Raw genomic sequence first — 27,796 nt, 5'->3', positions numbered from 1 at the left:
ACAACTATTAGAATTAATGCAATAATAACTGTGTTAAAAGAACACTTTTTAATTTTTTTAAGAATAACCAAAAATTCATATTCTTCTTCCTTCATTATTCATCGTTTAAGATTGCATTTTTTTTCTTTAACAAACATTCCCGGGTTACGAATAATCTATAACAATATTTGAAAGTCTCCTACTACCACCACAGTATTGTGATGGACGACTTAGTCAGCCGAGGAATTGAATACACTAAGCTTGTGTTTCCACAAACGCGATGCCAACTTAGCCACTAACCAGTCACAGTGTACGTCTACAGGTAAACCCAAAAACAATATATAATAACCACACAATTCGTTCGGCCGTGATCGAATAACTAAAGTGAACTCACTATTATTCCATTATAATTATACACGCTGAAATACCCGGTGTTGTCTGGCGCTTTACGCAGACTTTTTGAAATTAGACTGTTATTTTCCTCATATTTTGAACGTGGGTGCAAAATTTTATCAAGAAGTATCAAACTTTTGCTTTACGGTATGGAAAAATGCAACGAGGTGGTGTATAAAAAAATTGTTTTGGAAGTTAAGTGTGCAAAATTACATCGATCTCGGAATAAAACTAATTAATATAAAACAAAAAAGATACGCCGCCACAGAAATTCTTATTCGTAATAGTGAATTTTGAAAGGCCGACAGGTATTCAAATAAAAATAAACATTTAATTCCAATAAAAATAGTTTTATTTCAAAAGGCACAATTTTATGTCATCTTATTATCTTCTAAATGACAACAAATTTATATAAAAACATAAATAGTTACCTACAAGTCTAGACTTAATGAATTTAAAAATTAAAATTATTTCTGAATATAAATTGCGTGGTTTTCCAATTCAGTCACTTCTAAACCTTGTTTTTCATATCGTCGAATGCTAATTGACATTTAATATAAAATATTAATATACTGTTCATCTGACCACTACGTTACATTCGTTTTATCGTGTTTCTTAATAAAGAAAAAAAAAGGAAAGTACATTTCATTTTTGGCTCTTTTTTATCCTATTTTATAGTAACTTAATACATGTAAATTATTTGTCTATGAAACAAGGACAAAAAATGTTTACATTTTAATACTGCTGTCATTTGGATACTTAGGCTTCAAGTCAGTTTGTTAAAATCTTAAACTAATACATATTGTATTTTTTAACAGTAGTAAGCCCTACCCTCATAAAAAATGCTCATAAAAATTCTAATAATAATGTACCCATGTGCCATCCCTTTATCTCTGCGTTGCCTTTTACACTACCATACCCCTTTATATTATACTACTTTCTATACATTCCCATTCACTATTTCTCAATCCCGTATATTAAAACAAGTCTTAAATTTTCATCTATCATTTAATTGTAAAAGCGCATTATTTGTCGATTGACAACCAAATTAAATGAGGAAATCTCTTATATTTTAATGGTAGAAGGATTGTACAAATGAATAATTCCTAACACACATAGTAAAGTAAAGACCACAGTTTAAAATTAAAAATAATGTTTTACTATAACACTACTAACCATTTTCTATGTAGAATATTTATTTTGTATTTTCTTTACAGTTCCAGTACTACATTCAGTGCCGTTAGATGATTCCGAAGTTGAATGATCATTTTCATTCGAGTCTTCCGATGATTTTTGATGTTGAACTGGTTGAGGTATAGCACTCGTTTTGCTTGGCAACATCTTATTAGGAGGTTTTGCTTTATTTGCTTTTGGACTTTGCTGGACTTTTAAATCTTTTTTGGCATGTTTTGCTGCCATTGTTGGAGTTTTGGGGATTTTAGAGTTGCTGTTGCTTCTGCTCATTGATGATGCCTTCTTTTCTGATTTGCTGTTTTTAATATTTTCTTCCCTGTTTGAATCAGCAGGTTTAGCATCACTATAATTTGGAGGTATTTGTTTGGCTTTCACTGCTCCATCAAGAGAAGTTTTTGGTTTATTTTCAGGATTTGATTCATGATAAGACTGTTTGAGTTTCGACTTCTCCAACTCGTGCGGTGTTGATGGACCTTTTGTGTCTGGTATGTAAACCGGGATATTGATTTTCAATTCTGGTCTGTTTGGTGGATTATTTCGTATTATTTTTGCATCAACAGTATCGTGTCTTTGATCAGATGTAACTGCGTTGGTTTGGGGTTTGTTACTTACAAATGTTTTCATGTCGGATTTATCAAAACTGTTGTCTCTGGCAACTACCCGAGGAATATTAGTCTGTCGGCTAGAACTTGGGTTTTTGTTTATAACAGGTCTGATAATAACTTTTGCATCAATCACTTGAAGTGGTTCATTTGGATTAGCAGTCACAATCACTCTTGCTCTTGGTTTAATTACTTCGTAAGAGGAGTGGGGAGTGTCTTCATCTCTTTCACTGTCAGTTAGATCGCTTTGTGACATATCACTTTCCAAATCTAAAATGTTCACTCTATTTTTAGGTTTATGTTTAACTTGCGCATACAGTTGCATCAAATCTGAAGGGTTTGAATTAAAACGAATTGAATTGGGTAGAGTGTTTGTACACATTTCAACATAATGCGGGGAGACATTGTGCCTGGCGTTAATCAAATCATTAGGATGTACTGCTATTGTATGCTGATTTCTCCTTCCAAGCGTGGATGACGTTCTTGGTGGTGGTGGGGGAGGATTCCTGTAAAATGATTTCAATTCAGTAGGAGTGCTTGCTTCTGAATTTGATACTGAACTTTCTTCAGATGCTGGAAATAGTAACAAGTGATTTTGAGGTGGAAGAGAAAGACGTTTCTGTGCCATGGTAGAGACACCTTCCCCCAACCTTGGCAGGTCTGGTAAAACTTTGGGATAATTCCTTCGTTTCATGTTCATCAATGATTCTTCAGGGGTCATTGGAATCTTCCTACCGCCATCTTCTCTGGAGGTAACATTTATGTCATTTCTGAATGCAGCTGGTGGTTGTATTGTACTAAACGTGTGGAATGAACCTGGCTGTTTTGGAGGAAGCCTATGAGCAAACATATCAGCATAATTTATGTCCTTGACTGGATCTGACCTTGAATGTTTGTGAGTTATTTGGATAATCTCCGATGGTTTTTCGTTGTAATTATTGACTGAGACTTTTAAATTCACACTACTCTTAAACACGTTATCTTTTTGTTCCAGTGATTCATACGAAGACCTTTTCACAAAATCTTCAACTGTTTGAGATCTTCGCATTGGTGTGGTTGAAGTTGAAACGTTCATACCATCATCAATATAACAGCAATAATCCAGAGATTTGGAAAACTCGATAGGTTGCTGCTTCAACACAGAACTACTTCTGGTACCAGGTGTGGCGTCAATTGCAACGGAGACCTTCTCAGGTTTGTTTTTTCTTCGAAGACTTCCATCTGAAGCATTTTTTTCATTGCTGTGTTTGCTTTTTGTTGATTTTGTAGAGTTGCTAGGCTTAGAACTTTTTCCTGATCCAGTGACTCGCTTTGAACTTTTTTTCGAGCTTCCAGTATTTTTATTTTTATCATTATTCATGTGCAGTTGCTTTTCTAGAAATCCAGCTGAAGCTGTTGAATCTGTTGGGGCTTTCAAAGAACCGGTCAGAGAACCAACTTTACAATTGGGTTTAGGTATATCTTTTGATATTTCATCAATAGTGTTCCTATTAAAAGGAACATTAACTAAATTTGAATTCATCAAATGTCTAGGTTCCGCTTTCGGGTCTTCTGTTTTTCTTAAAAATCTGGGTGAACATCTTTGTACAATTTCGTGAGCAATCCAGTCTCTTACTTTAGTATGAGCATCTAATGTGCTATTGCTCATATGCCTTCTCAACTTGAATCTTTGTCCGAACCCCCCCGAATCATCAGATTTAGGAGTTTTGGATCCATCAAAAACATTGTTCCTCACTGGTTCATAATAGTCATCAGGTTTTGCTTTGTCAGAACTTTTGATGATTCTAAATACGTTACAACCACTTTTGGTATTCGCAGCTTCCTCCTCATTTCCCTTTTCAAAGCAATTATTGTCACCATCTGGTAAATCTGCATTTGAACAAGTGTTTATTTGTTTGGTCTGTCGCTCTAAAGATCTGGCTTTCGATTTTTTGTAGAAAATAAATGTGAAAAAAAATACGTTTATAAGTAAAAACGCAACTCCAGCAGCAATCAGGAAATTATTCAGTGTCATTCCAGATTTCAGAATAGGAACTTCAGTTGTTGGATTAGTAATAATGTTGTCTTCTGTATTAGAAGCGGCAACCAAAAAGGGTGGAATGTGGTTTTCTTTCGGTGGAGCTAGCCAATTTTTCAGAGGTCCATCCATAAGACCAGGTACCATGGGTCGATTTGGTCGGTCCAACTTTCTAATAGCATCATAAGGGTTTTCGTGAGATGGTTTAACATCGATGGGTGGCCTTGGAAACTGATTGAATCTTCCGTACCTGTCGTTTTTGGGGGATGATGGTTCTCTATAGTCAGTGAAAACTGGCTTGTGGACTGTCGGATTTATCCATGATGGTGGACCTGTAAAGAAAAATATTCAATTTTTGGAGATTTTTCCATGCACACATTTCTCTTTTATTTACTCTATTATGTGAATTTAAACTATTCTATTACTTCAAAATAAATGGATTGTTTGAAGTGGTTACCTGCGAATCTGTAAGGTCGTTGCGTAGTTTTTGGATATTTCGCAGGTGGAATGTCGTATGAAACCAAAGGATTCGTGTGGTTTTTCAACATGTTGGGTAGAATTTCATTCCAATATTTCATATAGCGGCTCCTGTATCTTGTGCTTATACGGGGAGGAATTCCTGAAAACATGAACAGATTTTCGAATTTAAATTCATTTTAGAATAAGTGAAAACAATTCTCTAGGGTTAATGATGGAATTTAACATTTCTTTTTCTTTCCACAGCTGCTTCTTTTATATGCGTGTGGTGATCTTCATTAGTAACATTTTTTGTTAACGGGACAGATATTGTAAAACACTGACTTCCTCCATAGTAAGGTATCCATATACACAATGTTGTTATCTTGATTAATCCCCCTTTCCACATGTCGATGGATTTTATTTAGAGGGGAGGCTCTCTTGCTTTACTTTGTGAGTTTTGATAAACATGTTGAAAAATAACTCTATAAATATGATAATTATTGATTAAGTTAAGTGGATCCAAAATTAAATGAAGTTTCCTTACCCAAATGAACGAAAGATTGGTTTTCGGGGTTGTATTGAGGCCACTCAATATCATATTTATTCCAATCTTTTGGTCCTAGACTCAGGAATGAAGTTTTCCTCGGATTATTTGGGTTTCTGTAACAATAAAAGTAAATAAAATATTTATAAAGTATTACTTGAAAGATTGGGAAAAAAACTTGGGGAAAAACCAACGAAACTTCGAAAACGGAACTTTGAATTATTTCTAGTTTTGAACCCAACTCATTTCGATATTCTATTTTCATTAAAATAACCAAAGAATTTTTTGCGCTTAAACTTTGTAAAAAAGTCACATTAAAATAACTTTTTTTTAAGGAAGTGAGGTAATTAGAATTAGTTATGTTATAGCACACAAATAATATAATTAGTTAAAATAATGTAAGGTACTTTTCTATTTACATTTAATGTACTGCTATATTAAACACCTTTGCAACCACATTCAAAATACTGAAACAAGGTAAAAGAAAAAAACCTGTTTTTTTCGGACAAGACACAAAAACTCTCTAAAAAAATCTTAACAACCCTTAAATATCTCAGCAAATTAAACCTTTTATTTCCTCTAACCCTTAACACTTAAACCCCTGGCAGGTTACATTCATCACGCGAGCCCCAGGGGTGCAGTCAACATAGCTGTGGCGACGAAGATTTAATTCTCTCTAGATCTACCACTGTCTGGCATTATAATACAGGGTGTAATATTTGACCGCATTTAAAACACCTATTCACAGGAGACAAGATATCGGACGGCTGAATTTTATTGTTTGAAAGTGAAATCAACTTATTTTCTGTTGTTGCATACGTTAAGCGTAAGCATCTTATTGTGTGGGTACCTCTTACTTTATTACGTGTGGCAATGAATTTACTTTCTTCCGTACTTGTTTTCCCACACTAACTCCCGGCATTTTGATGGATTAATAATTATGACATTAATTGAATTCACTGTCAATTAAATTTATTAATTTTTGAGTGAATACTGCACAAGGGTAGCAACAGCTCCCAACTGTCGAGAGCCAGTCAATGTATGGCATCTCAAAATGGGGTATGTTGCGAGGATGAACGTAGTGGGGAGAAGAAAAAGACGGGGTACAGGAAGGTGGGGAAATACCTGGCTAAAGCCATTTCAAGCAACCTTTCAACTATAAATTGTGGTCTTTCACCAGGGCGAGAGAGTATCTTCCACTCTCGAACGTACAAAATAAATACCTTTTATTATTTTAAATGATTTAATTGTGAAATAAAACAAATCAATCGAATAAAATTTATTTGCACATGCCAGGATTTGAACCTGTGATCTCGACCAATATCTATTTTTGAGAAACACATAATATTGTATTTATAATCTATGGTCGAATAATCATTAAGATAATGCATAAAGATTTGCACGTTCGTTTACATTACTAATGTTTTCTGCATTTTATTTGAATCGTAAATATTTAACGCATTTTATTTTCACAATTATATGAATAATGCAAATATACATCCTTTTTAGCACATTGAAGCACTGTAAGTACGCGCTACGTACCTTTGTATTATTTGTTCGAGCTAGATCTAATTTGCTTGTCAGACTTCTGCGCTACCCTCATTAGAGTCATTAGTCATTAGTTTCACAAAGGTTTTTACGTGGGCGACCCCAATTCTAATAAATTATCTGTTAAATTAACTACCACTATTCCCTCCCATCCTTTCATCTCATCATCCCTTCATCTTTTAATCCCTTGATGATATAAACTTAAGTATAAACAAAACAAATTGTTCATTTATTATGAAAGGATTCGTCATAGAAAAAAGTTAGTCTAATGTAACTACACAATTGCAGATGAAAAGGTCATTCATTTTGTAGTTAGTAAAAGGTGGCACAAAAATCGTCACCTTATCAGAAGATGCTCTCATTTTTACGAGTGGCATCTTTTGTCATTACTACTTTGACAAATGTGTAATAAATAGAAGCAGACACTTATACACTTATATTGGAAGTTGTTAACTTATATGTGCCCAACAAGTATACACTTTTTCATACCCCGGAAGCGAGGGCTTCTGCCTGTTAGAACGCACCAAACATCAGACCGACTGAACTGCTTAACGATTCTGCATTGATCATCGTCATTTTCAATGTCGCTTACAGACAGTTCAGCAATTATCTTTTGACGTGTGTCACAAAAAAGTAAAATGCCCACCATGACCATGTATACATATTTGTGCCTCAAATTTGTGATCTTCTTATATTGGTGCATAACCGTTTTATGGAGAACATGAACAAATAAATTAATAAATAAACACATTGAAAAACTACTGGTCGCTCAAATACTCGTCAAGAATGCGGAATGATAATTTTCTTTTTATTTATCAAAGTTATTGCCTTTGGTAAACGAGTGAGAAAGTTTGCCTCACCTGGTGTAATATATATAGAGTAACGGTGTATGTGTAAGGAGCGAAAAAAATAAGCTTCAAGTGAATATCAGAAATATTTGGGAATACCCAAAAATACATTGCACCGTCTAGCGAAATGAATATATTTGGGTAGAGTCGGTAAAATAGATATATTTTTTAAATTTCTTATGTGATCACCACAGGCAGGTACACCTGGCTATTTTTCAAATACCGCTAATGGCATTTTATGCAACGTTTCAATTTTGAATACAGGTTTTTCACCAGGGCTAAAAAAAGAACGCAATATTTTTAATTTTCTAACTGTTGGAATTCGATTGGCAAACTGAATTTGTGAGTATTAATTTTGATTAATTTTGAACATTAACATTTTAAACTATATTCCAAATAGTTCATCTTTACTAAGCTAGGGTATTTATTAGCAAACTTACTAATTTATGTTGTATGTGCTTGTTCATTTGTGACCGTAAAAAAATTTCAATGAACTTAAATTTGCTCTGAATTTAAGTGTCATTTTTAAAATTGGAATCAGTTTTGTAAATAATTCAGACAAGCGATAAAGTACCTACCTACAAAACAGTAGTTCTTATTTTTTTTAAATAAAAACTGATTTGTCAAAAACCAAGTTTTCAGACAATCCCGTAATTTTTCACGGGTCTGCGAAAGGAGAGAGAGGAATTTGTCGGAAGGTAAATGTATGAGGAGTGGGTGGGTGGGGGTCGATGTGTTCATGTTTAGGAGTGATGGACGTATGAATCCACCCTCCAACAGCGGTGCAAGGAGATGGGTTGAGAGAGAGTCCAGCTGGAGAGGTCAAAAGATCTTTCTCAACCAGTCTCTTTCGATCCGGCCCGCTACACAGTAGGTACCCATATCCGCCCACCAAATTGTTAATAATAATTCTCAAGAACGCGGAATTATTGTTTTATAATTATTGTTACATACAAACGATGGCACTGTTGGGAACACTGGTGAGGACTTTTGCGCCACCTTGTATGATAAATATATCTAATTATGGATTATGTAAGCGTAGTGGGTAAAGAAATAGAAGTTGCAAGGAGAGACAGTCAGGATACAAATGAATTCCCAAAGAAGTCGAGAACACCCAAGAAGACATTGCGCCCCAAAGACATAAATACTCGAGTCAAGTTAGTACAACATATTATTATCGCTTTTATTAATTTTAATTTTATTTTTAATCACCACAAAAGTGTCCCATCTGCCTTTAGTCATCGTGAAAATTGCTTCCCCAATTGAGGTGAGAGCCAATGAAAAGCGAATTTTTTTATTTATTTCCCATGCTCTCCATTAAACGGTTATGCGACAATATTCATATATTGTTGCATAGAATAGTCGCGGAGAAAATTACGAATTTGAGGAACATGTAAGTATAAAGTATAAAAGGTCATGGGTGCTGTTATAGTATGCTGAGATAGACGCTTACCTTATCGACCAAGCATACTATTGGGTGTCATGTTGAATAATATAAAGATGGTTATATTTCACGCGATTTATATTTATTGAGTTAACGTAATATATTATTCACAAAACACTATAATCAGAAGATATATGGGCTAATCACGCACGCGAGCGGCTAGCTCAGAACAGTACCCAACAGGAAATGGCGGCCACAGGAACTTCTACTCAGTAGGTAGGTAGGGCGCAGCTATCCTTTCGCTGGGATACCATAGGAGAACATATATTCTGTGGCTACTAAATACGCGCGTGGTGATTGCCTATACAGTTTTACTCTTTTGAAACATACGTCAAAATATAGTGACTAAACTGTTTAAGAACATCGTTTATAGTATTCATGCTCTAAAATCATTTGTTCTTGCATATGCAGTAAGGATCTTATATTATTATGAATTTTACACCACTCATTTTAGAGTAACTTCAAACTATTAGTGGAGTATTTTTATTTCTAAATTAGCGCTCGTAGACCTTTGTGTTTCGGAGATCCGTCAGCCAAATTAGCGTAGTTAACCCTCGGCCAAACAAGCCACTGGTCTAATAATGATTATCTACTTTAGCCCGTAGCGGACTGCTTTAGTACTCCAGTTAGCTGGGGGGGTAATGTAGGCCGTCGGCTTGTCCAGGGTTAACCGGGATGGTTATCTTGACGAGTTAATCGCAGGCAATTTATCCTTGCAGTTTAGTCCTAGCTACTTCATAGGGGGCGGTTATTCCACGATGATAAAGAAATATTTTTATTTTTCGAAAATAAATGTCAGAAATATATGAAACAGATTAGAACAATCCATGAAGTAAGAAGTAAGACCGAAACAAAAAAATGTATACACACTTCAAGCGGACAAAAACAGAGACCCATCCGAGAAAATTGATTTTGCTTCAAACAACTTTATCTTTGAAAATAATACACAAATATTTGAACGATTTTTTAACATGAAAGTCAACACACCCCAACCATAAAATTACTCTCTTAAATTAATGCCAACATTATCTTTTAAAATTATCTTTTAATTACTGTCTGTATCTGTGTTTTCTCCTTAAATAAATAAAAAAAAAATTAAAAAAAAAAAAAAAAAAAAAACATAAACTAACTAACTAACCATCACGCCGTTTTATCGCAGGGGTAGGCAGAGAGGACGGACCGCTAAACAACTCGGTCTTGGCGTACACTTCTTGCATCATTCACATTCATAAATCGTCTCTTACATATGCTTCTATTATTCTGACTCTTGGCGTGGCTCGACTCAAGTTTCTGATTCACTTGATCATGCCATATCTTTCTCGGGCATCCCTGACGTCTGCTACCATTCACATTTGCTTCATATATACTCCTTACACTCCTTTCTTCGATCATTTGCTCTACGTGTCTAAACCATCTAAGCGTCCTTTTCTTAATCTTACTCAATACGCTTACATCTGCCTTGCATCTCCACGTTTCTCACACGATCATACATGGTTTTACAACACATACACCTCGGGGATCCCATTTCTACAGCATTCAGTATAAGTTCATCCTTCCTCTGCCAGTTTCACTCCTCTCTGCCATACTACATCAGGTGTAACAGTACTCCAGCACAATTTCTTTTCAGAATGATTTAATTCATTATTTTGATATTTGCATGAATAAATCAAAAAGGGCGGCTGGTGTGTGCGGATCGCAAAAGACACGCAGAGCTGCATCGCCTGCAGAGATTTATTTACATTATGTTTGTTTGATACTGAGTGGGTGCTTGTTGTATACAGCTAAAAAAACCTTGATTTTGATATCTTCTTGAAATCTGTTTTATGAATACCTATTGCAACTTTCCACAGCAAGGACGAGAGTATGGCATCCCAAATGGGGTATATTTAGATCTGAACACAGTCTTTTGTAGCACTTTATTTTCTCTCCTATTCACTGCACTGTAATTCCAATATCGTGAATCATTTTTTTTGAATTAATGACTGAATCAATATTATATAATCCATTCACCTTCCTTTTTAATGTGCACTCAAACCATTCTTTCATATTATGTTTCAAATAAAACCAATCAATGCAACCAATTGTAAATAACGTTTGAAATTACTCACAGTCACAAAGTCTCGATCAAACAGTGCCGGACTGGGCCTAACGCGGGTGAAATTGACTCAAAAAACGCATCAGTGTTTATTGAAACGGATTTGGGGTGATCCGATTTCATCCGGCCAAAATTAAGTGAGCCGGACTTCGCGTTTGAGCCATGGAAAATACTGCAAACATCAATTCTAATTTGTAGCGGATGAAAAGGTAATCTAAATGAACTGAACGCTTTTATAAAGAGGGATTTGATTTTGTGACAACAATGGGAAAACAACGATGAAACGATTTCAATTGTGCATTTTATGTAATATTGGGGGAGCTTCGAGAGTTTTGTAAAGGGAAAGTAGATTATTTCATCCGTCAGTTATTGTTTTGATATTTATAATATACTTGCTGACGTGTACCCGCCTTTGATGATTTTTTACAATAAACCCACACAGGAGGCCTTAGGAATATAATGTCCATTGTTCATCAGGGCCTATGGCATCTTTGGGGATTTTGTGTGGAGTCTTTTAAGGGAAGGAATGAGAGAAAGTTATGGGAAGGAAAACAGCATAAGGGGTGGGTACGAATCTAGTGATCGGCGTGTTTGAAAGTGACGAACGTATGATGTATCCCTTCCGCTGCGCCGTAAGGCGATGGGTCAATAGAGACCAATTGGAGAGGTTAACCGTGTCCCCAAATCAGCCTCTTCCTTTCCATCACGCCACGCAGCTGGTGGGCAGGTGCATCCTGAACACACCTCACCCGATAAACCCATTTTTACTGTTACAAAACTACATTTTGTCGAGTTTAATCCGACTCGTTCCATCTCATACCAGTGCAAAAAAATTCTTAATATCTTAATCAGACGTCCCGAACTATTTTTACCATTCACTACTGTATACAATATAGTAACTACTAAAATACTTCATTACATAGACTTTAATCTCATTCCAATGTAGATATAATGCTGTATGCCTTCCTCGGCCGTCACCGACTATTTTCACCATTCAAACCACTCTCTAAGCACTCCTGCCACTAATAAAACAAACCTTGAAATTTTAATCGAAATCGTTCAGTAGTTTTCCTGTCTATAGAAAACAAACAAAGAAACATTCATTTTTATATAATACTGGATGACGTGTACCCGGCGTTGCTTGGGGTTATGACTTCCACGTCATACATTCTGCTAACACTCCTTTCTTTGTTTATATAATGTCACCCTTTCTTTGTTTATATAATGTCACCCTTTCTTTGTTTATATAATGTCACCCCTTTCTTTGATAACAAAAGCCATATTTTACCACACATATGTATTTGATTAATTTGATCGTGAAATGTCTTCCTTGGGCGTTCCCGATATCTTCAAAGATTACTTCCATGTAATATATTCTCCTTACACCTATTTATTCGCTCATTACTGACGTCTCAATTTACCACAAATAATTATTTGATTCATTTTTTTATTTTGTATATCCTATTGTTATTGTTAAAAAACTAAATTATATCGAAATAAATATAACTACGTATTCCATTCAAGTGCAGAAATAAAGTTTTAAGTCTTCCTTGAGCGTGCTCCACTTTTTCTATCATGAGCTGCTCTTTACCATATTTTTACTATTAAAAAACTACATCATATCGAATTGAATTCGACTCCGTATCTCATTTTAGTGCAGAGATAATATGTTAAGTCTTCCACGGGAGTCCCCGACTTCTCTTACCGTTTAAACTACTCTCTAAACACTACCTACACCAATAAGAGCAAACTTTGAAATGTTAAGCGAAATCGGTCCCCTAATTTTTTAGTATGTAGAGGAATAACAGACGAAAAAACGTTAATCTTTATCTATATATATATAAAGATGAACGTTTTTTCGTTTGTTAATATATAGATTGAGACCATATTAAAAAAAATGATATCGGTTGTGTTTGTTTTTAACGCTAATTCAATAAACTCTAGAGATGTCGGATTTGCTTTGAATTTAAGTGTCGTTTTCAAAATCGGAACTCATGGTATGACGGATTGAGACAGGCGATAAAGAAGGTAAGTACCTAAATATAATACAGTGTTCAGTGGAAAATTTATTTTCATCGTCTTTTTAAAAAGTGTAATCATAATATCCCGTGATTTTTCACGGTTCTGCGCTAAAATATTACAAGTATATTATAGAGCTATTTAAGGTTAGTTCCAGAGTGGTAGCTACTTAACAGTCTATTGAAAAAAACATTATCAATCACCGCAGAATAGAAAGGTTGCTTGAAATGGCTTTAGCGGTGTTTGGTGACACCAAAACAACACCCCCCTCCTAAAAGGTCCGATTGGCAATGTAAAAGTCCCACTGGCAGGCTCGCGATATATTGTCATAAAAAGGTAGAAAAGTAATTATTTACCCTGTTCTGGCGAAGTTGGTCCAGTAGGTCATGATCACCTCGCTGAAGAGTCTCTCCTGAGGACTGTATTCTTCTCTGAAGTGGTTCCCCGTCGCGCCTAATGGCACACCGAATACGTAAGCCAGCTCTTCGCCGTGGACGCTTTTCCCCAACTGAAAATAAAATATTTATTTTATCCAAGAATTATCGAAGACAGAAATCATTCTGTGGCTTAACATTACTCTTAAATGAAAAATAAATATATTTTAACCACTTTATTACATTTAATACATCTCGTTTAAATTAATTTCAGTTATATCTCAACCTTCAATTCAGTTCAATCATTTTATTCGTTTTAAAAATATTAGAAACTAAAATTAAAATTCGTTTTTAAAATATACAAAATAAAAACCAACAAATAACAGCAACAAAACTGGCCGTTTAAACTCTGCTTGATGATGTTAATCATATCAATATCTGAAGTAATTCTATTTAACAACAAGATTCCCACTGGAATAACCTTCAGGACACTGGAGGATATCCGCCGCTTTCCCGCCCTGGTAAAAGTAACATATGGTTACTCCTCCGGGACTCTCAAAACCTTCAGGACAGTAATTATAAACTTACCTATGTTATATAAAAGTGGTGTAAATGTAGCGTAGTTTAGTTTATATTATTTGAAAGAATGCAAAAAAATATTTTAAAGTTGAAAACACATTTAAAAAAATGAAAATGATTGTGTTATTAGACAACAGAGAACGATAATAATATTGATTGATTTTTTCTCTTTGTTTTTATTTTAACCTCTTAATGTATAAAAAAATATCGAATAAAGAGTGAAAGAAAGAATATTAAAGGGGGACAGCGCATCATTTTTGCGCTCTTGAGGTGATTTGCACAATAAAACAAAACAAAAAATTATCCAATCATAATTTTAAATTTAATGAAGTTTGTTATGTTTATCATGATGGAGAAATCATAATTATAAATTAAATTAAATATGTTGTGTTTCACCTGATGAAGAAATCATAATTATCAATTCAATGAAATTTATTATGTTTATCTTGATTATGAATTATTATTATGATTTTTTTATTTTTTATTATAAAGTTTTTTAGCATGTTTTTTTTTCGATGTCTGTCTCACTAGGATAAACCTGTGTCGAGACAGACGTATTTGATACATAAATTAATGTTTACATATTTTTTGATACATAAAATATTTCAGTACAACCCCTTTAATTATTAGGAGACCAAATTTGTCCCCAAACATCATACGAATTTGGGTTCCTGATAATTAATGGGTTAAATGACATTGTGAAAAAGATAAAAAAATAATAAATAATAATAATAAATGATAACTTTGTTAATCAGCATCTAGTTGGAGTACATACTTATGAAGGGATTTTTATAAAATTTTTGATCTTGGATCTGTCTTGGCTGATGATCCAAGACTTGATGTCTGTTTTATATTTCAAAAAAAATTCGTTCAGTCTAATGGCTAGTGGGAGAGCATTATATAGCCTTGTTGCAAAATATCTAAAATTTCTCTGGCCAAAAGTTCTTTTAGCGAAAGGGATTTGCAAGAAATTATGTCCTTTGGTTCTAGTATCACGAGCATTTTGGATATTGTCAAAAGTAGTTTTGTGTTTGAAGAGGTATGTTAGTATGTTTTTGGCATAAAGTTGCCTTATGTCCATAACACAGATTTTCCTAAAGATTTCATCCGAACTGCTTGTGATTGGTATTTTGAGGATAATCTTTATTATAAGTTTCTGAGCTTTAGATATTGGATCAATGGCGGTAGCGTTTGCTCCTCCCCATGCTATGATACCATACTCTATTAAAGATTGACAAAGTGCATAGTAGATTGTTTTGAGCTGGCTTAGGTTGAGAAAGTTGAGAGTTTGTCTAAAAAAGTAAATGAATTTTCTATGTTTGTTTGCTGTAGTGTTTACTGTAAATCATAATTATCAATTTAATGAAACATGTTAAGTTTATCCTGATAAAGAAACCATAATTATCAATTCAATGAAATCTATTATATTAATTCTGATGAAGAAATCATTATTATTTATTTATTTATTTATTTATTTCACGCCTATTAAGGCTTTTACATACATATATATATAAAATATTTACGAAATTATACATGAAAATAGTGCAGGAAACGACTATTAAAACAATTGCAGAAAAATAAATATAAAGTTAAATTATCAATTTAATGAAATATGTTATGTTTAGTCTGATGAAAAAATCATAATTATTAATTTAATGAAATTTGTTGTGTTTATCCTGATGAAGAAATCAGGTTCAAAACGTATCGATTATTTAAAAAATAGCTGTGAATACAAAGTGATTTATTTTCAAGTTTTTCGAATTTGATTGCTTTCTTTAAATATTAACTAACCAAAGTACCTACAGACAATTTACACGATTGTTGCATTGTTGATTGTTCAATTATTATCGAAAATGGCTGGACGGCTGTTGTGACAAAACGAATAAATTTTAAAGCATTTAAAAATAAGTAGTAGTTCACATTTTAATTGCTTTTGTCAAAATGTAATAATTCACACTGTCTTCTAAAACCATACATAGATGTAAGGTAGGTAAAACACTATTTCATTGAAAGATAATAATAATATTATTAACTGCAATTTCTGAATATAATTTAGCTACAAAATAATGATTGAAATCCATCACCTTAATCTTCCATATATCAATCTATGACATCGTAATAATAGCATTCGATCAACGCATCTCCTTGCATCCCATCTCCATCTAACTCTCTATCATCTATCATCGAAATGTGGTCCAGAGCACAGCCTCCAGGCACCTCGCCCATGAGATAATCACACTGTTCAATAGCGAGACGTCATTTCGACCTGCACAGTGAATGGATCGCTACACCATCCCCTCTCCCGACCACCCTGCATTCAAATGGGGTGATGGAAATTCCTAGGTGCCCATTATCATAATTCACGGCGTATTGTATGCGGCGTTTGGTGAAACCAAGCGATATTTTGCTTCAAGTTTTAAAGGAAATTTTAACGTTTTTAAAATATATGTACGAATATGCGGGAAAAGTTGAAAATGCAATAACTGAAGAAAAGGGTCCAGATAATAAATTGTACAATAAAAATTCTTGTGAATTAACCAAAAGCAAATAAGGGAATTTACTATGCGACTTATAATTTGGGAAGCGGGTGTACACGCGCACACGCTTAAATGTATAAATTTCTCAGAAAATCAGATGACAATTCAGCAGTTAATATCCGAAATAAATATCGGTCCTACCCGATTTTGGCGAGATTGGTTACGAAGGGTTAGTCCTCAGTCAAACCATTTGTTTCTTTAGTTTTTAAAAGACATTTTAAAATAGTTGTTAATAATAATAATATTACAAGAGAATACATTTAGACACAATCAAATTTTCAAAATAATTCGCCAATGTTTGGTAATTAAACATAACTAGATTGATTGCCGTAATATAGTACCATATTATTTATACAAACTAAATTCATTTTTAGAAAATGAATTTTATAAAACTTATTATGATAAAACTATACTAACAGACCGAACGATTAGTCATAATAGACCCGATGTAGTTTTACATGACAAAATTAAAAAAAAACTTATATCATTGATGTCACTATTCAGCGCCCTTGAGGTGATTGCTCACGAAAACGGCGCTACATAAATTAGCCAAATATTATTCCAAATTCCTGTAATATTCAAAAATCTGATTCTGAAAATTAACAGATTTAGGAAATTAAATTAAAAGAATTTGGCACTCTCAGACTATAAAAATTTAACCATTTGTTATTTCGGTTACTTGCATTATACCACGCTCTCTCATTCAAAATTTAGGCTTATTAGATTAGTGAAAGAATTTATGTATAAAAATGCAAAAATCAGTGATTGTAAAAATATGTGGGATTACGAAAGATTTTTTAAATTATTTATATTGAGGGATCATTAGGATTTACAGGTCCAGTCAGGAGTTCTACCGAGCCGAACCCTCTGATATGAAAATATCTGGAGTCGGTGAATTATTTTCCCATTTGATCTCTGGTGAGTTGACGTGTTGTTCTTGTATTGTGAATTTATTGTGTTTAAATAGTGCATTTGCATAGTGAGGATTGATCAAATGATAATTTGTGAAAGAGTTTAGTTTTTCCTGTGGGGAAGATTTAACCCTGACATAAAGTCGGAAATAAAATAAACAGTAAAAAAATATTTTTTGATTTTTGATTTTTATGTTATGATTTTTAAGTAACCTCCAAAGGAGGGGTGGTTTTATTAATTTAGTTCAATTGAAATAACCTTAACGTTTTAAAATTCTAACAAATTTCCATTTTCATTCCAAAACACTTCATAAAATAGTCGAGGGGTAAAGCTCTTAACTCGCCAGAGGTCGCGGTTTCAAATCCCGGTTAACGCAAGTCAATTTTTTTGTATAATTTGTGTAATTTCACAATATTCTCAAATAAAATAATGTAAAATATATTTAAGGAACGTTCCAGTGTGGGATACACTCTCAGCATCGCCCTGGTCTAAGACCACCATTCAGAATTGAAACGTTTACTTTAATGGCTTCAGCCGTGTTTAGTGACTAGATATGAATAGCCAGGTACTCCCTCACCTTCCACTCCCCCGTCTCATTCCCCTCCACACTACTTTCAGCCTATCAATATACGAGTATACCCTAATTGGGGATGCTATTTTCTCACTGGCTCCAGACGGTTGGGAACAGTTGGGACTCTTGTGTGGTATCAAAAAAATCCTTTTTCACCCTCAAATTGATTGAAATATTCGAACCCAAAAAATTCAAGGAGAAGTCAGTAGTTTTTATATTTAAATTCAGTTTATTTTATTAATTTTTAATAAGATGTAATTTTTTTAGAAGCATTCCATTGCACGTAAAAACAAGAAACATCGAACAATAAACGAGACATTCTAAATCATTATAAGGAGAATGAATATTTTTATAAATTGAAATGTTTAAAATTAATTCAAAAACCCTTTTAAATCAATAAAAAAAATTCATAATAAAATGAATATTTAGTTTCACAAATTCAATATTACAATGCACACGCTAATAACTTGTCTCCGAAATATGTATTGTTTGTTCTGCCAAATGGCTTGTGGACCTTCATAGGGACCAGAGACTAGAGAGTATAGGGAGTAGGGAGGGGTAACCCTAAAATAATACACGACTGCTGCAGCCTCGTGCAGCAGCGAGCAGCGAGAGCAAGAGATCCGCATCACTGGACGTGTCAGTTCTGCGGAAAAGTTCATTCGTTCCGCAAAACTTTAGCTTCGGGCGATAGCGAAGCAGAAACGGCAGAGCGCCAAATGTTACACTTTTTGCGGTGACACAAAATTAAAAATATTTTTCACAAATTTCAAACTGAGTATCTCCGTTGATGGGAATAATCTTAAAAATCGTTATTCATCGATGGAGAAAATAATAATATTAAAACTACACGAAACATAAAAGAAACGGGTAACGGTCGCAACTGGGAATCGAACCCAGGATTTCTATCTTGCCTTTTTCCGCTTGTCTATTGTGATCTATTTTATAATGATCTAATGTTTCAAATTCAGAATCACTACAACTATTATCTTAAACTAATTTTTCTAAATATTTGGCTGCTATTTTTCTTAGAACTATATAGTTATAACGAATTTATTTGTAACCTAGATAGTGTCTTGGATAAACATTTAAGATATCTATTAATATGGGACACCTTTTTTGTATTTCGTTACTTTCTATTTTCTGTGTTATTTATTTTGTTTTGTGTTTCGTTTATATTTATTAGAATTATTTATTGATTAAATTGTATTTATTAAAATTATTTCAATAAAATTAAGAATCATTATTTATGCATAATTCCGTGTATTAGAAATTTCGCTGACTTTGGTTTTCATCATCGTATTGCGTACATTATATTTATATTCTACTTCTGGTGCCTTGTTTTATCGGAGGTTGACTATTATCACAGAATTCTTCTCCCTATGATGCAGCTGGGAACAAATCTGTGGAACCGTTCTTAAAACAGTCACACATTCCTGTGTTTCATCTTAATTATCAATCGGTTGGTCTAGTATTTCTCATTTCCCATAATAAAACAAAGATAATGGTTAAAATGATTTAAACTACACTACTGGGTGAGTACCGCATTATTTTTGCAATACTATTTTTTTGTTTCAACTCCTAAAGCTTCTGACATTTTTAATTTATTTCTCACATATGGGAACTGTCAAAATGCGTATTGCTCCAAAAATATTTTCTTATTTTATTCAATTCCAGATAAATCACTGTTTTTGAACGTATTTCAAAATAAAATTACCGTTTTTTAAAGCAAATAAAATACTCTTTTGGATTTCAGTATCACAAATTGACATGCAATTAAAAATATTTAAAATTTGAATGCAAATACAGATAAAGTTTTTTTCATTGCTTACCGAAGGTTTTGTTGCATAAACTGTAATCACTTATTTAGACGAAATTAAACAAAAATAATTAAACGGAGGTGTGATAAAACTTATTTTTACTTCTCTTTTGTCTTATAAAAAGTATTTTTTTAAACACTTAACTTGATTTTGTATCTTTTAAGATGCACTTAGGAAAATTGCTCGTTAACAAAGTGCTTCATATTTTTTTTATGTTACTGTGATGTGAAACTAATTAATTATAGTATATATGTTTAAATCGTTTATTGACTGTGTATCTATCGGATAATTACATACGGTTTTGATCACCAACAAACCTGACTCTTTTCATTTCTAGATTTTAAAAAGAATTGCAATAACTTCACAAATTAGATTATTTAAACATAGTTCAATTTAATATTCTCTCACACATTTATTTGTCGTGTAACAATATTTGGCAATGTAAAGAATAAGATACACTCTGTAAACCCTACTAACGATGAAATTTTATTTATTTTCTAAAATAATTTAAAAATTAAATGCCGAATATATTTTTTTATTTGAATTTTTCTGTCCTTACCAAGTTAAGTTTTAAGTTAGCAAACCTTGACAAATATTTTCAAATTTTAAATGTGGTTTCGTAGAATTATTTCTTTTTTTTGGGGCGTCTATAGTAAATTTTTTTATGCAAACTAAAAGCACGGTATTCTCACTTTCTAACACGATTTAAAATTATATCATTCAACCAAATACAAAATGAGATGGAAATTTATTTTATAAGAAAGTGTCAAGCTAAATTAAGCTGAAAGCAAAAAGACTTTACCGGCGCTTGTTGTCTGTGAAGAATACCTACAAAAATGGCCCAAGGGATTAAGAAGCGCATACATTTCTTCGTCTCATTTTTATGGTTTGAGAGTTGACGGTGGCTACAAAGAGATGCAGAGTTTTTAGTCGTTCAATAGCATTCGACGTGGCATCTTGCAGCTACGATGTGCCACCAGGGAACTGTTAGAACTAATACTTTTTGTCCTTGTCTACAATTCTACAGTCGTTTTTTTGCAATACCCTTCAACTAGCGCGAAATTTTTAAAAAAATCTTAATAAACACCTTCTGTACAATGGGTATCCAAGAAAATGATCTGATGATAGCCAACTGTCGATAGAAGATTGCATTAGAATAATAACAATATTTATTTTGACGAGACAATACCCTAAATAAAATCAGAATATTTATGACATAATGAAGCAGCTGTGCACAAAATGACACTATGACAGACCAGCGGTTCAATTTTTCCCATCAAATCTCTAAAATAAAGTGGAAATCTTAACGACATATTTATTACCCCATTTCGGTGGGGTTTATTTTAATTACTTCTGATGAATTAATTACTAAAATATCACATGTTTCTAGAGGGATCCTTTGAGAAGTTACTAATGCATCGTATAGAAAAATAAAATCTGGTGCTTACAGCTAATTTTATAGATCATATAAAATTTTCAAATCGCTTTACATAGAATATTTTAATGGTAAGCTCTTGTCTTTATTAATCTTAAATATAAATGACTTATACCCATAAAGATCCCTCTAGAAACATTTGAGATTTTAGTAATCCGTTGATCAGAAATAATTAAAATGTGAGCTTCGATAAAACCCCCGTTGTAAAAGTCTTAGGTAGCCTGAACAAAAATGTTACGAAAACAAAGAAATTTACTGATTTAGAATTTTTTTTCTAAATATTATGAATGGGTAACATTGAAATTTGTAATATTATATAGGTGACCAGAGAACCAGAGATAGTTGTTTTCATGGAACCATATACAAATAGGTCAAAGACGATGACACGCCATACTCGTCGGCATGAATAATTATTTACATTCATTAACATCTCATGCATATTCGTTAATCATTCCATGTCTTGACGTCAAACAACTCAATTACGTAATACGGTTGATCATGTCATATACCTTTTTGTGATATCATAACTTTATCTTCTTCTTTTTCATGTCAAATATTCAGTTAGTTCAGTTATCAGTTCAGTTCGTAATGTTCTCTTATCCGATAGTGCGCTGTGCACTACCAAAGTGTTGGCTTCCATTTCAAAATACAGAATTTTTCCAATAAGAGGTGTTATTTTTATATATAATCGTAAAAGATCAATGGTTTCTTTGCTCGTGTGGCACGTAGCGCCGTCTTGTTGAAAGTAAACGCTGTCCAAATTAATACCATTCAATTCCGGCCATAAAAAATCATTGATCGTCTCTTGATAGCGCAATCCATTCACCGTAATTATTGCTCCAGCTTCATTTTCGAAAAAGTAAGGTCCAATGACTCCGCCGGACCATAAACCGCACCAAACAGTCACCCGTTGAGGATAGAGAGGCTTTTCAAGACTGAGGCTATCCAAATTGGGGTATGTTGTGAGGTCGAATGGAAGTGGGAAGAGAAAGGCAATGGGGAAGTACTTGGCTATTCAGATCTGGTCAGCAATCTGCGCCAAAGCCATTTCAAACAGAGTTTAAATTCCGAATGGTGGTTTTTCACCAGGGCGATACTGATACTATCTTCTACTTTAGAACGTGCCACAAATATACAAAATTGTTTTATTTTAATGAATAAGTGTCTACTATTATTGGTCTTTCACTAGCAATAATATGCCTGACTGTCAAACATCTGAATCGGTATTAGAATTCCGAACTGTTCTTTGACCACTAAGTTGTCTAATTACTGGACTTATATATTCTTAAATTCTCTCGTAATAACGTAAATCAACTTAATCAATAGAAGACCTTTTTATCTATGTTTGTTTCATAAGTTGGACTTTCAGTTAGTAGTTATCACAAAAGAACGTACGACGTTTTCCCCAGCCTTTCATTTTTATCAACAGAGCGCGATGACATGTTTACTGTACATCTCACATACACGCTTCCGTTTGGGTACATAAGGCTTTCATGTCGTTCAACGTACAACCTACTTCCATATCTGCCGCGCCACCAACCACCATCCCCTAGCAACCATCATAGTCGCTTCTTTTTGCTTTTGGGGACTCTGAAGTTTGTTAGTTCCGGAAATATTAAGAACGGTGTAGGCATTAAAAGATAGTAGGAAAGTTGTACTTTCTTCGTATCGCAAACTATGTTGTATTTATTTTGTGCTAGGAAAGTGTTTTCTTGGTAGGACAAGTATTTTGTATATTATAGCGACATGTTTGACTTTTAAATTGCTATAAAAAAGTTTTAATAATTGTCAAAAAAAAAACAATTTTTCTATCTCCACCAAGGTGCAGGACAATCGTTAGTCTAGTGAAGTAAAAAAACCCATGAACAATATAATAATGAAGAATATAGAAATGCCACGTGCCATCATAATGAAATTCAAATGCGCCAAAAGAAATGAGAATCAATTTAAAAAAATGTGACTAATTGACCATTTCGTCATAATGTATTGGTCATTCAGAATATATCTTGTCCTAATCTTGTCAACCTAAGAAACATACTACCTAGGAAAGACATCAAAAAAGTATTTTATGCTGTATGTCATTCCCATCTTGAATACGAAATTCTAGTATGGGGAACTGCTACAGCAAATAATATTAACCACTTAGATATTGCTCAGAAGAGCATTATAAAAACCATACTAAAATTACCCATCAGAACCCCCTCAAAAGATATTTTTAAGTGTTTTGACATTCTAAATTTGAAACAAATATATGCCAAGAATATTTTAATACATCATTTTAAAAACAGAAAATCTCCTAACGAAACTCGGACACATGATACAAGAGCCTCAAAAGGGGATATACGAGATGTTCCAAAATTCAAGACAAGTTTTGGCCAAAGAAACCACATATATCTGGTAACCAAACTTTACAACATCCTTCCTCCAAGTTTGAAAAGATAGAAAAGATAAATAAGCTTAAGGAAAAAATCAAAACATGGGTGAAAGAAATTAATGCAGGCATACTAGAAAATGTATCAAAAACATCATAGAAACTAAATAACAGAAAATCAAAGAAATCTACCAGTCCGCCTCAGCACAGGATTACCTAGTGAGGAGGACTATGAACAAACAGATGAAATATTATAGATTATCATATATTGTAACTCTCATCAAACCTGTAATTGAATAGACACTAACAAAAAAAATATATAATAGACGAGATGCGACAATATTAATATTTTGAAGGACACGTGTTCCAACTTCCTATTAAAATATTCGTGCTTTAGTAATATTTTGTTATGAAATTCGTCAAATCATTCGTTATAGTCCCGTTTTTAACAGGAAAACCAATAATTTTACCAGATTTTTTAAATTTACAATATTTCATAATAAGTTAGTTTTATCTGCGTAGGAAGGAGATATAATATGTCAGGCAACGTATAATAGAGACATAATATAAATATGCTAGAACCCAAAGATAGTGACGACGTCGGTTATCATTCAAATCGATGTGTATCGTTTTTAAAATTATTTTCTTCTTAATTCTATGGCATAAACGTTAATAGTTGTAGAGTAATTACTTTTGCCCAGATTTTTCTTAAATATCCCATCCAAGACAACTGTTTTCCTCTCGCAACGCTGCTTCCATTACGAGCTACGGAGCTTTAAAAGAAATTATTCATCTAAAAAAGTACGATTTGTCATAAATGCGTTGATTTATCAAGTGAAACGAGCATTGTAACATTTAAATAGGCGGGAAGTAATTAAATGCTAATCAGACAAGTGGAAAAAATCTATATCTGAGGTGGACGACAGTCGGATTCGCTGGATGCTCGGCTAGCACTCGGACAAGTTAGAATCTCAGAAAATTATAAAATTTACGAAGATAACAAACCCATTGAAAATATCTCTATATCTATCTACAAACAATCTTCTAGATTACACTTGTTTTTTCTGGTTTTTCCAAAAATTTTTATTGAAATTTCTTATCCAGACTCAAAAACATAACAAAAGCAACTACACGCTCTCCAACTCTTTCTTATTTGTGAATATTAAAAAAATCACGCGAAGCGTTGAACTACTATTAAAGTGTTGTCCGCGTAGTTTTTGCGGGTCCGCTGCACTGCTCAGCTGACAACGGATTCATGGAAGTTGCCATAAAAAGTTAACATTTTTCTTTTGACTCGATGTTTTATGAAGATCTGTACGTATAAAATAAAAAATGTTTTACATTATTAATGATCAAATATTGGTTAGTCTTCCACAAGGGGCAAATGTTTACCAAGCTTATCTTTACCTAGTGTTGATTTTTTAAATAATACGTCAGATATTATCTATTACCTACCTACCTAAAAAAATCATGTCAAGGGGTACACGGTACACACGTTCAGTATCCCTAGTGAAAGTCAAGCATTCAGAAAAAAAACGTTGGCTAATCAAAGCGAATCATAGCTATATACTTATACTCTCTATGAAATGTGTGGGATTGCACTTACCTCCCCATATTCTGGAATAAAGAATTATTTATTATTTATTTATGGCCTTCCTCTTTTTTGTGTCATTCAATTTGGGAGGCGAGTATGGGTAATGCCGCCCAGGAACCATTTATTGCATAATCAATACCTATGTCATAGGTTACCCCAAGTGGTTCGGTGCGTTTGTTGATTTAACAGTGGTGGTTGGGTTCATTGGATGAGGTTTGTCTGTATCTGCCCACTTAATGCGTGGCGAGCCGGATCGAAAGAAGACTGGTTGAGGTAGGTCGTTTGACTTCTCCAGAACTCTCTCGACCCATCAAATTTCACCGCAGTTGGAGGGTTGTATTCATACGACCGTCACTCCTGGACACACTGACCCCCAGATTCCTACTCACCCCTCATATCTGTTTCCTTTCCAGAACTTCCTCTCATTTTCCTCAGGGACTCTTGTGTAGAGCTAATGTTAAAAAAAATCCTCACTTGAGTATGCCGTTGTTTTGCACTGGCTAAGTGCTCCGTGGTACTCTCGTGAGGGATTTAAAAAAATATACAGTGTGTGGCAAGCCTACGCACGACGGAAGTGAAACTTTTAGTATTCTTCTCTCTCTCTTTTCATTTCATTCTCTCTTTTTTTCTGTCTATTGACATATTTATAAGTAGCATGTGATAAAAAAAATTAAAAGTTATAAAAATATGGGATTCGAACCCGGGTCCTGCATAACGAGTGTCGAACGCTCTGCCTCTAGACCGCGAGGAGAGGTATCTCGCGCGACGAGAACCGCGTATACAACGTGTACTCCTCAATTAACTTGTCCCGCCCAAATTTTCGTTATCAAACACGGCAAATGAATAATATCACATAACGTCTCGTTAACGCTTTATATAGGGTCGAATCGAAGATATATCGTCAGTGTGAAGTCATATCTGTCGTTTTTCAAAATATTTCCGTATATTTGTCCGTTTTTGAAAAGATCTATCGTGTTTTAACAGTCTCATACCCGTATGGAGTCGAATTTGCAAAACATTTCTAAATTTTGAAAAACTCACTTACGGCTGTGTTTTTTACTAAAAAAAATTGTCACGCACGTCTGCGAGGGTAATTAGTCGCGTTATCGGCCTTGATTAGTAATTTTAATGATTCAAAATAAAAATAATTAATCAAAATACCGAGCGACTCTACCGGCTCGATTTGTAAGCTATATTTCGACCAAAATATCATATAGTCAAAATATCTAAAAGTCTCAGCACGAGAGCATTTTATCACTTTTCCTGGTATTAAAAAAATCACAAAAAGAAAAAAAAAATTAGGTAAAGCGGGGATCGAACCTCGGTTCTTCACGACGACAGTCGGGCGCTCTACCTCTAGACCGCGAAGCTGAGTTTAGAGAGTGACCTAAACTAGGTATATAATATTAGCTAGGTTCCTATAGCGAAATGATCACGGTTTTTCGTGACGGTCATGAGTCGGTTTTACTCCGGTCCTCGAAAATGCATTACGCGCGTAAAGAAGTTTCACTTCAAAAATAATTTATATGATATTCTGTGAAGAAAATCGTATATTTCGAAATTTAGAAATCTGAAAAATAACCCGTTCTTTAAATAAGTATAATTCAGAAAGGTGACAATGAGTAGCGTAACGCAAAATATTACAAATGTCAAACACTCAAACCCTTACGAACACGGTTTGATCTTGACATTCTGTAGATTTGTGCAGCTAAAGATGACTTGTGTCCATTGGAAAATGGATAGTATGAAGCCCATAGTAGGTATATAGCCCAGATAGTATGAAGTTGGGCGAAAACTGCCATTAGGTGTACGGCATGCACTCCATGTACTGTACGTGCACATGTGAACATGGCTATAACCGTTTCAAAATACAATATGTGAAGCAGTGCTTAAGATGGAATTACTTCGTAAGACCATGTCGAATTACAACCGTATCCTTTTACCTGCACGTACAAAGTTATTCAAAGCCATATAAACTTATACACTGTTACCATGAGAAAGCAGACAAGCGATCTTCAGTTTCAGAGATAGTGAAATATGTTTCAATATGTAGTACAGAAGAGTAGTACTCTCAAGCGACGGCTGGCAAGATGGGGAAAGCGAACTTAAAAAAGGTGCGGTGAGTGGTGCTGTGCGTTCGCTTCACCCCTCGATGATAAGAAACGCAGTGCTAGTTACGATTCAAAGTTGCAATATAAAAATTAGTGTATCACCCCGCCTTTACCAACTGCCACAAATCTGGATGATGAATGGAAAAGAACGTTTGAGGGCACCAAACAGTCGAAATGAGATTTATAAAAGAACGGCGGGAGTCACAAAATGGGCGTTTGTGGGAAGTTTGACGATCCAAGATGTACTAAGTATTGAAATAGTGGCACAAATAAGTCGCAGATAAAGTTGCTTGGAAATATAGTTGCCGATTGAATGTCGGGAAATTAACATCAGCATAAAATACTGGCAA

The 27,796-nt window shown here is 33.9% G+C and overlaps 1 protein-coding gene across 1 annotated transcript in view; it reads right to left on the bottom strand.

Moving 5' to 3' along the window:
• Positions 1-817: 817 nt before the first annotated feature.
• Positions 818-27,796, bottom strand: part of LOC149411359 (uncharacterized) — a 270,274-nt gene continuing 243,295 nt past the window's right edge. The window contains exons 10-13 of the mRNA XM_089647466.1: positions 13,499-13,650; positions 5,189-5,304; positions 4,643-4,804; positions 818-4,517 (exon numbers count right to left, since the gene is read on the bottom strand). Of these exons, the coding sequence (XP_089503592.1) occupies positions 1,555-4,517; positions 4,643-4,804; positions 5,189-5,304; positions 13,499-13,650 (3,393 nt within the window). The 3' untranslated portion in view covers positions 818-1,554. The remainder of the gene's footprint in view (positions 4,518-4,642; positions 4,805-5,188; positions 5,305-13,498; positions 13,651-27,796) is intronic.

The sequence above is a fragment of the Hesperophylax consimilis genome, chromosome 26 (genome assembly GCF_061612785.1).
Source record: "Hesperophylax consimilis isolate HC1 chromosome 26, BYU_Hcon_1.0, whole genome shotgun sequence".
NCBI lineage: Eukaryota > Metazoa > Arthropoda > Insecta > Trichoptera > Limnephilidae > Hesperophylax > Hesperophylax consimilis.
This window is presented reverse-complemented; position numbering and strand designations above follow the sequence as displayed.